We start from the raw sequence: 14234 nt of genomic DNA, 5'->3' as shown, positions 1-14234 counted from the left end.
GACATCGCTAGGGACACCATGAGCATCATTCCTCCAACTCTTCCTGCCCTGGTACTACTGACACTATGTCACTTTAGTTTGCTTTGAATGTCTCTTCCAACCAGTAGGTGGCAGGATTCAATATTTCCTTTCAGGAAATGAAAGGGAGGCGGATCATGTCTAACAGATAGCATATAAAGATTGTTCAAAGGATCCATACCCTCCCTTTCATTTCCTTCCATCCTACTTTAGTCTTTCACAGGAACCAAAATCGGAGGCACCAGCCCATCCTCCTGCAAGAGTTGCATTTTGCTGTCCAAAGGTGCCAATGAACAGATACTAGACCTAAAGAGGCATGGGCTGTTATTCGTGCCACTTCCTTATTCTGGGAAAGGGCGGGGGCCTGTGATAGGGCAAATTTGGAAAGCTCACACTCGCTACGCTCTGCACACGGTATTGGATGGTGTACCTGGACCCTCAGCTCATGTATTTTCACATACCCATCCTGCAGGCTACAAGCACAACCTGCAGTTCAGGGGAAGCCAGCAAAACATTCACTTTACTGTACTCTTCTTTGGCCTTATGCTTTCCTATCAGGTTTTCACGAAAGTGATGGAGATGGTCGCTGTCCATGTTTGGTGTTTGGGAGTTCCTGAATTCTGTTGATGACTGGTTTCTGAAGGTGGTCTGTATGCAGGCAGTCATAGGCCACCTCCGGACGATGGCAGAATGCGTAATGTCTTCGGGGTTCAGTATAAATGTGCCACCATCTCTCCTGATTCCATCAAAGAGGCTTCCTTTCATTAGGGTGAGCATGGATACTGTAGGGTTCAATGCTTTTCTCCACGGCAGAGTTCAGCACATTTGGGTTATGATCCTGCTGTTTCCTATTCTCTCCTGGATCGCGGTGAGGATGGCTTTGAGGCACCTTCAGCTCTTGACCTTATCGTCCTCTGCAACACAAGGTGGCACATGCAGGCTCTGTAATTGAACCTAAAATCAGGCTGGCCCCAGTATCGAGGCTCTCGGAGTTCATCCAATTCTCAAAGGAGATGGCCTAAGATCTACAGTGGCTGCTTACCGATCCCAATTTTTCATGCGGCAGCCCAATCTCCCTTTTCCCCTCCCAGACCTCACTGTGGAGATGGCTACATAGTTACTTGGTTGGGTAGGTAATCCAAAGAAGGTGGAGATCAGAGGTCTCTGGTCTCCACCGGAAAGCCAGTGCCACCCAGCCTTCTGGTGCTACAGCCATGTATTTGCCCCTGAAGTCTTTCCTGATGTCTGCTAGTACAGGTTCTCTGGACAACACCACCTCCATGTGATACTCTAACAAAAATCGCAGGTTGGAGTCCCTGGTTCTTTGCTAGGAGTCTAAACGTTCCTATAGCTGACTAGAGCAAAAGAAAAACATTTTTGGTCCCTGTATGCCAGAGGAGGCTAATTGAGGAGATGTCATCTGGCAGATCAGTGGTGGCGGCCGCATCCTGAAGTGAAACAGGCTGCAATCCATCAGTAGCGAGAGTCCAGATTAGGCCAATTCACCACCACAGAGAAGACGACTCGGTCAGTGATCTTGTGCATTGAAGTTTCCCTGAGAGCTCTTGCTAGGAGATGCAGGTCGGATTCAAAGCGTTATTCGGCACAAGGCCATAAAAGAATAAATATCATACATACAATTATTTTTTAAATGGATCCAAATATTGCAGTGTAATCTCAAGCCATTCACTATGCCATTTTCAAATTCCATCCACAATACAAGGTGACAAAGCTTCGCATTAATCAACGGAAGAGGTCAGTCTTCTGATTTTGAGTTCTTGACTGAGATAATCCAATACCGCTGCACAACATAATTCAGATTCTAGCAGTTGGAAACTATGCTAACAGACAGAAAAAGAATTAGAAATAAAAGAGCGCAGTAATGGACACAAAATAAACGCCCTGGGTCTGGAATTAAAAACATAAATCATAAAATGGGCCAGAGATTGCTTGGGAAGTCCATCACAAGGACAGGGAGTTAAAAAAAAAAAAATAGTAAAAAAAGGGAACCACGAGCCTTGCTTAGGGTGGGCTACCAGGAAATGCAAAGTACCCAATCTAAAACTGGTCCGGTAAAATCTGCTTTACAAATTTGTAATCCAGGTAAGGTACCATTCCTGGTCCTCAGTCTGCTTCAGATCTAAACAAACAACTGAGGTCATAGACTGATGTTTTACAAGACTGGAATGTGATCTGTGGCAAGTGATAGCAGATTTTACCAAATCTTTCGAGCTTCCATTGATTTCTTGAGATTTGTAAAAGAACTCAGTCCTATAGTTGTGAATGTCTTATGGACACAAGATGCCAAGGGATTGCACTTGCATGATCTAATTTAAGACAGTCTGCAAGAATAATTTGCCTGAATGCTGTATGGGGTGAGTGCCAGATCTTTAACCATAGAAACAGCGGTGCAACCTGAACTAGATCCTTCAAATATGCCAATTCAACTTCCAAATGAGTAATAAAGTTGCTGTGTTCCCCGGTATGGCAAGTGACCTGCAGAGAAATTGATTTAACATTGTTTGGAGGTTGCCCGTCCAAGAGTAGCCCCAGACGCCCGCCCCATAATTGCCTTGGGAAATACACTTGCTCTTATAGAGCGAAATAAGCTCTCTAATGGGTTTATGTCCAAGTCTTTCTGAAAACCTATAAATTACATCAATTGCCCCCTCGAATTTACCTGCTCTCTGACACAAAAGTTTAACCCCAACTAAAATCTGAAGATATCAAAACCCCATAATACTTAATATTGGTTACTTTAGCTATGGGAATCCCTGTGATGTGATGAGGACAGGAGCATGTGTTCTTTGGACCACATGTCATGATAAAAAAACTTCATATGATTAACTTTCAGATTGAGTCCTCCCATAAAAAGCTGAGGGCCATTTGCTTTGTAGGCAATTGAAACGGTGTCGTCTGCGTATAATAAAACTGGCACGACGCAGGAACTGAATTTGGGTTTTCTTTTCCTCTTGCCACTAACTCCTTTTCCAGGGCGTAAGCATTTGTTATAGTCCACTTTATTCCATTTAGGTCGAATGCCCCTATTATTGGGAAGTTCTAGAGCAAAGGGATAATTATGCCTTTGTAGTTTTAAAGGACAGAACAACACTAAAACATTTGGATTATTGTCACTTAAAGTCTGAACAATATAGGAGTTGTGAATGCATGGGACAAAATGTTGAGAAAACATGATAAAATCCATTATTGAACCTTTGCCCTTAACTTTGAAAGTGGGCACGGTAATATTGTGATCGCTAAAAGAATTTGAGCTAAACCGCAAATTACATTTTATTATACACTGATTCAGAGCATCCCCATATGGAGTATGAATAAAATGAGTCCTGTCCTCTTCTAAGCAATTGGTGACCCCGCACGCACTCTCCACCAAAGGAACAGGTGGGCATATTAAAATTCCCCATCCAAAGGATGCGTCTCCTGTCCGGGTAGCGCTCAAGGTAATCAGAAATACTTTTGTCAAAATCCCTTATCAAATCAATCGGATGATTGACAAAATAGTTAAAATAAAATTAATTTAAACCACTTCCATTGCACCAGGGAACAATAGCCGTACCACCTCTGCACATTTGGTACAAGAAATCAATTCCACTGTAAGAAAGCTTCTTTTAAGAGAGATCAACCCCACCCCCCCACCCCCTTTTGTGCTACCTGAGGGGGATGGAGAGGTGGATAAACAAAGACTGAAAACGATCAATGTAAAACTAGAGCCCAGGTCTCCTGACAACAGATGACATCATAACCCATAATCCAAGTCAGCCAGTCATCTTTGACCAATTTATTCCCTATGCAGGCTATGTTCCAAGGCATAAGTGAAGGTCAACCAGATTAGATGATCCTGTAGGCAGATGCTGAACACAAAGTAAATTGCGCTCAGATGCGGTGGAACTGATGGAAGAAAAAGATATAATCATAGATGAAGCTCCTACAGGGTATTCCAGTCATTCAACTTCAGACATCCCCTCAAGAACAGCAAAACAGTTCATGTTAAAAAGGAGGCGGGCGGGTGGGGAGATGCGTTCTGACTGCCCTGGAATGAGGTACTCTTTGATGCTTTCCTGGCACTACGTCTCTTGTACAGAGCTGAGAAAATCCAGAATGACCAGGCACAAGTCCTCCTAATTGCCCCAGACTGGTCCCAGAAGAGTGGTACCCTGAACATATGCATATGTCCTCTGAGCAGGTTACCACTTCAATTGGGCCTCGTATCATAGCATCAGGGCAGGGTCCTTCATCAGAACCTCTGCAACTTGCATCTCGATTCATGGAGTTGAGCATAGGCTATTGACTGTATTTGAGGTGCCAACCAAAATGGTAATGTCATGTTTGCTGCCGGAGGGAGTCCACAAAATATCATCTATGCTGTGCGTGGGGACAAATTAGTTGTGTGGTGACAAACTCTAACTATTTAAAGCTAAGCTTTCAGATGTCCGGATTGTTCTTTCTTTAGCCCAGCAAAGCTTAATAGTTTGCACTGGAAATGGATGAATTTGTGTGCCGGACCAGTCATCCTTTTTTTAAATTCCAGTTGTTACGCAGTTTACTAAAGTTTTGACAAACCTGTTCCCTCCCAAACAGTTTCTCTTCAAGCCAGTACATAATTTGCTGCGTCTTTTGACCCTTAGAACTGTCTTCCTCTTATTACGTCGGCTTGCTGCTGAGAACTCTGGCAGCCTTTTTACCGACGCTTGTGACTCCTATCAACTTTGAACAGTTGATCACTCTTCGAAAGACAAGTAGAGTAGTTGAACCCAATGAGTGCTTTGATTTTTTTTTTTTTTTTTTATATCTATTCTAGAGTTTTCTTAGCATAACCTATATAATAAACAGGCCTTACCTGGTAAGTGCAAGCATTGACTAGTCCCAGATCTTTTCTAATTGGCTACGGGATTGAGTCCCTTATTCAAAGCCTGAAGCAACGGCTTGCCAGATAGGCCACAAAAATGACTGTTAAAAACTTTGAGACCACTGTAAACGGTACAAGTCTTGAACATGATTAAAAGCACCTATGGTGGAAAGCACCACATCAGGATAGCGGTGTTCTTTGACAACTTCGACTTTAGAATCATTTATATCCCAGATGAAGTCGTTTTTTTTCTCCATGTGGCCGTAAATATTTAATTGTCTTATGATTCAAGCCATTCCATTAGTCCTTATATTTCAGCAGCGCTCTTACAGGACCCCTGTTAACACCTTTAAAATCATGAATGTAGTTATGTATCGAAGGGATGTTAGGAGTTTTAATCATTGTTATTATTTCCTAATGAATTATCAGGTGCTGTTTGTCCCTTTTTGTGTGAAGTTCAGAAGTTAATTGAGATTTACTTTCCCCTTGATTGAGGCTAACATAAGTGTCCAGTTTGTTTGTTACATGAAGTTTCAACCCATGAGCAGAGCTTTATTTGTGGATGGAAAATATATACTTTTTACTTGGGTGTTGTCATGCTAACATTATTTGTCTTTTATTATGTAACCCTTAAAGTCGGTGTGTACAATGTTTGCTTTATACTAGGATCTAAATAATGACCTCAACCTGCAGCAGACTGTGATACATCAAGCGAGCCAGGCTCTCAACTGCTGCACAGACGAAGAACATGGAAAAGGCTCTCAGGAAGAAGCAGAGGCTGAAAGATTGCTTCTTATTGCTAGTAAGATTCAAACAGTGCAACTCTATACCTTGCACGCTCTTCATTAAAGCGCATAAAGAACAAAAGTATATAGGATGTATTGATTGTAGCCTTTAAACATGCCCTGTAACCAACACATGAGATTAATCTGGTATACACACCAAAGCTGACACTTTACTTGGTGCATTGCCTTTAATCGCTGGCTTTATAATTAACGCTCCCAGTTTTCTTTTTTTACCTATTTTACAGATGAATACAGACTGAGAACTAGGTTTTCTGTCTGCATTTATTTAAAAAATTGGATAAAACAAAAAATTGGGCTTTTTTAAGTGACTATCTGTGCTGTCTTTCCTGAATTATAGGCCAATAGCTGAGCAGATGGACAGCATTGGAAATAAAAAAAACAGGATGCAATTTCTTTAAATAATTAGCATATATCAACATACATTTGTGATATAAGGCTAATATTTACCAGTGAATGTATTGTTATTTAATATTTGGCAGCTTAAGTAGCTAAAACATGACAGACGTCAAAGTATTAGTGCGCTTCTGTCAGTTAAATAAATATGGAAATGTACAGTTTTACAACGTAATTTATCCGCAATACACAAAATAAATATGGATAAATACAGACGGAAATGCTAGAAAAAAACTAAAAAAAAAAACGGGAGCCCTATTCATAATATACAATGTCTGTAGTTATGTTTAAGGGTTCTTACACATAATGTAAAATTTTCTAGCTGTTGTAACGGAAAGTTTCAATTCTATTAAGGACTCTGAGGCAAGGATTTGCTATCCTTTTCTTTGCTTTTATTTTAACAGCAGTCATTTTAAAACTTCAACAGACCACTTTTCTGAAACACCCTCTGGAATGTTATGGTAAAAAAAGAATCAAGCAAGGGACAACATATCCCCAAGTCCATGAACCAATCACAACGTCGTGAGCCCGATTATAGTCTCTCCTCTAGTCACGCTCTTCCTCTTTCGATGTGCGAGTCATGCCCTTCGCAAGTCAACCTTGCTGTTTCCCAGAATCACCTCCTAGCTCTGATATTGTCCTTTTCATTCCAGGAGACCAACTGGTATCACAGCTCAATACTCATAGCCAAAGAACCAAGATGTAACCGAAGAACCTAAGCATTTGAAGACATGAGTCATCTGATATGCAAGAACCAATGGAGCATAAACAACAAACTTAAACCGTTAAAACACTGTGGTGCATCATGACAATTTAGAATCTAAAATTGTACTTACTCCTTAACGGGCGGACGCGGCAGACGTCGTCCACGGGTGGGATAATCCTTGCCTCAGAGTCCTTTTAATAGAATTTAAACTTTCGGGTACAATAGCTACGAAATTTTTCATTCTATGTCAGGACCGGAGGCTTCGGATTATGCTAGTTTAAAGCTTACCACCAAATGCGCCATGTCAATAATAGGTTTGAAATAAAACCTTTTGAAGGTAGAATCTGCGGACCAATCCGCTGCATTCATTATATCCACTAACCTGGCTCCCAGCCTGAAAGCTTTAGAGGCCATTGCTCCCCTAGCCGAATGGGCTCCAAATTGACACAGGCTAATGCCCGCCTCCTGCATGACCCATCGCACCCATCTTGCAATCGTTGGAGTGGAGATCTTTGTGTGGTTTCCTGGGAGCAATCAATAGCTGTCGTTCTGGAGGCCTCCGCTCCAAAGACATTTCCTCATACGCCTTTAAGCAGCGCACCACACACAATTTAGGCACGTCGGGGAAAGCTGGGTATTCAATTATTCTAGTATGGCACTTAGTCCTACGACTGATCGTAAAAGACACTCCAGAGAGGGAAAAAACCCTGCTCATGCTGTCCAGGTCTCGTACATCTGAAACTCTCCTGCAGGAGATTAGACAAAGAAGCATCGCTAACTTTACAGTCAACTCTTTCCTTGACAAATATTTGTTGGGTTGCCATGACAAAAACAAATTGAGCACCCTGTTCACATCCCATAACTCAGACTAATGAGGCTCCGGGGGGAGTGACAAGCGGAGCCCCCGATGACACACCAAAGGGTGTTCCCCCACCTGATTACCCTGTATCGGCACATGTCCCGCCGAAATAGCGGATCGAAAAGTATTCACCGAACGATAGGCTAAACCTTTTTGTGCCAAGTCCGCTAGGAAATTCAGAAAGTGAACTATATACGCGCCCACGGGATCACAACCCCGTTGCGCACACCGACACCATCGTCGCCAGGCAAATCTATGATCTTGATAGTGCTATCTTCCCAGGCCTTGGACAAGACACCCTCAGCGAAGCCCGAGAGGCCAGGGAGAGACCATCTTCTCCTGTAATTCTCCACACTGTAATTCTCCACACCATGAGCCGTAGGGCTCCGCTGAGCACCATCGGATGCGGGTTCCGATCCGGGCTGAGAAGTAGCTCTGGAAAATGGGGAAGTCGGATTGGAAAATCCCAAGATAGTTGCAGTAGAACTGGAAACCATACTTGCGACCTCCAAATTGAAGTGAGGAGAACCACGTTCCCTTTTTGTCTCCTGATCTAGACTGATAGTCAAATGATCATTGCGAATGGGGGAAATGCATAGGCCTGTTCCTGCGTCCAGTCCTGAAGGAACACATCTGTAGCTACTGCTAACGGATCTGGCCACCAACTGAAAAACCGAGGAACCTGGTGGTCCAGCCTGGAGGCAAAAAGATCCACTGAAAAAGGACCCCAACGTTTCCTGAACTAGAGAAAAAAAGTCCGGATGTAATTTCTAGAGACTGGAATCCTTGAAGTGGCACGATTGCCAGTTCGCCACCTGATTCTCCCGACCCGGTAGGTACTCTGCTTGTAATGAAATGTGTTGGTCCAGGCAAAAGTGCCAAAGGGTCGTCGCTAAATCCGACCGCACCTTCGAGAGGGTACCTCCTAAATGATTATCACAAACCCGAGGTCTTTCAAGAGACTGCTCGCAGCAAGTGATCCCGAAGCAGACGTGGGTCCTGAGCCAACAGCAGTATGTCATCCAGGTACACAATAAGATGGGTTCCTCTTGCTCGAAGGTATTCCACGACCGGTCGGAGGACCTTCGTGAAGCACCACGGAGCAGAGGAGAGCCCGAAAGGAAGAGATGTAAACTGGTACACCTGCTTTTGCCAGCGAAACTGAAGCAACTTTCTGTGCGGTGGAAAAATAGGGATGGCCAAATGGGCAGCTTTTAAATCGAGGCGGTCCATCCAATCCGCTGGTCGCAGCACATCCTTGAGGAGATGGATGCCCTCCATTTTGAAGTGGCGGTAGATGAGCCACTCGTTGAATTCTCTGAGGTTCAAAATTGGGTGCTGGCCACCATTCATCTGGTCTACCAAAAACATATTGCTTAGGAACCCTTGCGGATGCAAAACGGGGCAACAAATGGCCCCTTTGTCTAACAGCGCGGACACTGCTGCGTCTATCAAGGCCGCCTCTTGGCGGGAGAAGAGGATAGGTTGGGGTGGAATCAGTTGTCTGGGGTTGCCGCAATATGCTGCCTGAAACCCCTGAATTGTTTGTAACCCCCAAGCATCTGAGGTGATTTTTTTTCCCACTGCCTCACAAAACCGTCCAGCCGGCCGCCCACATGTACCAAAGACTCTGGCGAAACACTTACGGGCGGTAGAGGAGTTGTCCCCTCCTCTTAAACCACGACCTCTGGAGTGGCGTCCGCAGGAAGGGTAGAAGTTATTGTTCTGTTGCTGGTTCTGGTACTGCCCTTGCCTGGGGCCCTGCCCCCTGGAGATCTGGGGGGCTTGGCAGGTCGAGCAGCCCCTGCCTCGACCAGCCCCACAGAAAACCCGAGATGAAAACACCTTTATAGAAGTTTGGGCTTTGTCGAGCGGCGTGAACGTGTTCACGAATTTGCCCAACTCTTTGATAAAGGGCTCCCCGAACAGACCCCTTTGGGCCCCCGCTCCTGTCTCTGAATCCGCTAAATCCCCAAGTTTTGGATCAACCTTTATTAGAAAGGACCGCCGTAGCTCTGAGAGCGCACCATTTGCGTTGCCGAGGAAAACCACGGCCTGTTGAGCCCATCCTGAGAGGGCTTCTGGTGAAATGAGTGCGCCGGATGACTTGGTATCTTCTGCCATATCCAAGATCATGGTTAGGGGTCCTAAGGGAAAGGAGTCCAACCGTTTGTCTTGGCACGACCTCCAAGATCTATCTATCCCTTTCTTTGGGTCTTTAAAAAACTTAGCTATAAAAGAAGTTACCATCCTAGGGTCTAACTCAGGGGTCTGCGCAACTTTGCGATCTAAAGAGTGTCAGGAACACTCCGACTGCTACGGGCGTCCTTTCCCATGGGGGTTCGAATCCTGCCCGCCACATAGTTTGCCACCTTTGCGGAGGGGGTCCATTCCGAGGACCTGGGATGCATGATGAATTCTGGGTTTAACATTTCTGAGGAACACCCTGCTCCCTGAGGCTCTGAGGGTCCTGCACCTGATGTTGGGCGCCATGGTCTAGATGTTTCAGGTTCCTCATCTGTCGGCCTGGGTGTCATCCCCTCGGGGTGGACTAACAGGGTTAGTGTGGGCCGGGGAAGGTGTAGTACCAACTGGAGTGACCACAGGCAGGCTGTGCGCCAAAAAAGCCTCACGCAAATGCTAGAAAGCGTCCTGGTCCACTCCGTCCACCCTGGGACGTTTAGCTGGGACAGGATCAGCACCTTGCTTACTCTGGGGAGTAGAAGTGGTAGTAGGCACTGCACCCTGGGGTGCAGTTGGAATACTGGGCGCTACTGGGGCCCACCAAGCACATAACTGCTCAAGTTTCTGGGAAAAACCCTCCTCCTTAGGAGCCATTACTTTCTCTGCCCGGTAGATGGACGCATCTAATGCGTCATAGAACTCCTCATCCTAGGGCAGTTGGGACAGGGGCTCCTCCTCCCACTGCATGTCGGCCTGGTTAGACATGCTGACACTCTAAAGAGATGTGAATTGGGCTTCCGGAACACCACCTGCTAGAAGATTAGAGATCACAGGTCAAACAAATCCTGGGAGCGTGTCCTTGCAGGTCTTCCTTTAACCTGCTGCTGGCGAGTAAAAATACACCCAAAGGGCGTCAATGAGAGAAAACACTCACTCACACTCACTCACACTCACTCACTCACACTCACTCACACTCACTCACTCACACTCACTCACACTCACTCACTCACACTCACTCACACTCACACTCACTCACTCACACTCACTCACACTCACTCACTCACTCACACTCACTCACACTCACTCACACTCACACTCACTCACACTCACACTCACACTCACTCACACTCACTCACTCACACTCACTCACTCATACTCACTCACTCACACTCACTCACTCACACTCACTCACTCACACTCACTCACTCACACTCACTCACTCACTCTCACTCACTCACTCTCACTCTCTCACTCACACTCACTCACACTCACTCACACTCACTCACACTCACTCACTCACACTCACTCACACTCACTCACACTCACTCACACTCACTCACTCACTCACACTCACTCTCTCACACACACTCTCTCACACTCTCTCACACTCTCTCACACACACTCTCTCACACTCTCTCACACTCTCTCACACTCTCTCACACTCTCTCATACTCTCACTCACACTCACACTCTCTCACTCACACTCTCTCACTCACACTCTCACTCACACTCACACTCACTCACACTCACACTCACTCACACTCACTCACTCACACTCACTCACTCACACTCACTCACTCACACTCACTCACTCACACTCACTCACTCACACTCACTCACTCACACTCACTCACTCACACTCACTCACTCTCACTCACTCACTCTCACTCACTCACTCTCACTCACTCACACTCACACTCACACTCTCACACTCACACACTCACACTCACACTCTCACACTCACACTCACACACTCACACACACTCTCACACTCACACTCTCACACTCACTCTCACACTCACACTCTCTCACTCACACTCTCTCACTCACACTCTCTCACTCACACTCTCTCACTCACACTCTCTCACTCACACTCTCTCACTCACACTCACACTCACACTCACACTCTCTCACTCACACTCTCTCACTCACACTCACACTCACACTCACACACTCACACTCACACTCTCACACTCACTCTCACACTCTCACACTCACACTCACACACTCACACACACTCTCACACTCACACTCTCACACTCACACTCTCTCACTCACACTCTCTCACTCACACTCTCTCACTCACACTCTCTCACTCACACTTTCACTCACACTCACACTCACACTCACACTCACACTCACACTCACACTCACACTCACACTCACACTCACTCACTCACTCACACTCACTCACTCACACTCACACTCTCTCACTCACACTCTCTCACTCACACTCTCACACTCACACTCACACTCACACTCTCTCACTCACACTCTCTCACTCACACTCACACTCACACTCTCACACTCACACTCTCACACTCACACTCACACTCTCTCATTCACACTCACTCACTCTCATTCACACTCTCACACACACTCACACACTCACACTCACACTCACACTCACACTCACACACTCACACTCACACACTCACACTCACACTCACACTCACACTCACACTCACATTCTCTCACTCACACTCACACTCTCTCACTCACACTCACAATCACACTCACACTCACACTCTCTCACACTCTCTCACTCACACTCACACTCTCTCACACTCTCTCACTCACACTCACACTCTCTCACACTCTCTCACTCACACTCACACACTCACACTCACACTCACACACTCACACTCTCACACTCTCACACTCACACTCTCTCACTCACACTCTCTCACTCACACTCACTCACACTCACACACTCACACATTCACACACTCACACACTCACACTCACACACTCTCACACTCTCTCACTCACACACTCACACTCACACTCACACTCACACTCACACACTCTCACTCTCACTCACACTCACACTCTCACTCTCACTCTCACTCTCACACTCACACTCACACTCTCACACTCTCTCACTCTCTCACTCACACACTCACACTCACACTCTCTCACTCACACTCTCTCACTCACACTCACACTCTCTCACTCACACTCTCTCACTCACACTCACACTCACACTCACACTCTCTCACACTCTCACACTCACACTCTCTCACACTCTCTCACTCACACTCACACTCTCTCACACTCTCTCACTCACACTCACACTCTCTCACTCACACTCACACACACACACTCACACACTCACACACTCACACACTCTCACACTCTCACACTCTCACACTCTCACACTCACACTCTCTCACTCACACTCTCTCACTCACACTCACTCACTCTCACACTCACACTCTCACACTCACTCACTCTCACACTCACACACACACACTCTCACACTCTCACACTCTCACACTCTCACACTCACACTCTCTCACTCACACTCTCTCACTCACACTCACTCACTCTCACACACTCACACATTCACACACTCACACACTCACACTCACACACTCACACACTCTCACACTCTCTCACTCACACTCACACTCTCTCACTCACACTCACACTCTCACACTCACACTCTCACACTCACACTCACACACTCACACACTCACACTCACACACTCACACTCACACACTCACACACTCACACTCACACACTCACACTCACACTCACACACTCACACTCACACACTCACACTCATACTCTCTCACTCACACTCACACTCTCACACTCACACTCTCACACTCACACTCACACACTCACACACTCACACACTCACACTCACACTCACACACTCACACTCACACTCACACACTCACACTCATACTCTCTCACTCACACTCACACTCTCTCACTCTCACTCACACTCTCTCACTCACACTCTCTCACTCACACTCACTCACTCTCACACTCACACTCTCTCACTCACACTCACTCTCACACTCTCACACTCTCACACTCTCACACTCTCACACTCTCACACTCTCACACTCTCACACTCTCTCACACTCACACTCTCTCACTCACACTCTCTCACTCACACTCACTCACTCTCACACACTCACACATTCACACACTCACACACTCACACTCACACACTCTCACACTCTCTCACTCACACTCACACTCTCTCACTCACACTCACACTCACACACTCACACTCACACTCACACACTCACACTCACACTCACACTCACACTCACACACTCACACACTCACTCACACTCTCTCACTCACACTCACACTCACACACTCACACTCACACTCACACTCACACACTCACACTCTCTCACTCACACTCACACTCTCTCACTCTCACTCACACTCTCTCACTCACACTCACACTCTCTCACTCACACTCACACTCTCACACTCACACTCTCACACTCACACTCACACACTCACACTCACACACACACTCACACTCACACTCACACTCACACTCACACTCACACTCACACACTCACACTCACACTCACACTCACACTCACACTCACACTCACACTCACACTCACACTCACACTCACACTCAC

General features: G+C 46.1%; 1 protein-coding gene across 2 annotated transcripts in view; it reads left to right on the top strand.

The window, feature by feature from the left end:
• The window catches only part of ANLN (anillin, actin binding protein), a 279002-nt gene that overhangs the window by 157026 nt on the left and 107742 nt on the right, over window positions 1–14234 (top strand). For both annotated transcript variants that reach the window (XM_085607473.1, XM_085607472.1), the window contains exon 13: window positions 5549–5684. In XM_085607473.1, the coding sequence (XP_085463599.1) occupies window positions 5549–5684 (136 nt within the window). The remainder of the gene's footprint in view (window positions 1–5548; window positions 5685–14234) is intronic.

The sequence above is a fragment of the Triturus cristatus genome, chromosome 5_2 (assembly GCF_964204655.1).
Source record: "Triturus cristatus chromosome 5_2, aTriCri1.1, whole genome shotgun sequence".
Taxonomy (NCBI): Eukaryota; Metazoa; Chordata; class Amphibia; order Caudata; family Salamandridae; genus Triturus; species Triturus cristatus.
The sequence above is the reverse complement of the archived record's forward strand: the minus strand, read 5'-3'. Positions and strand labels throughout refer to the sequence as shown.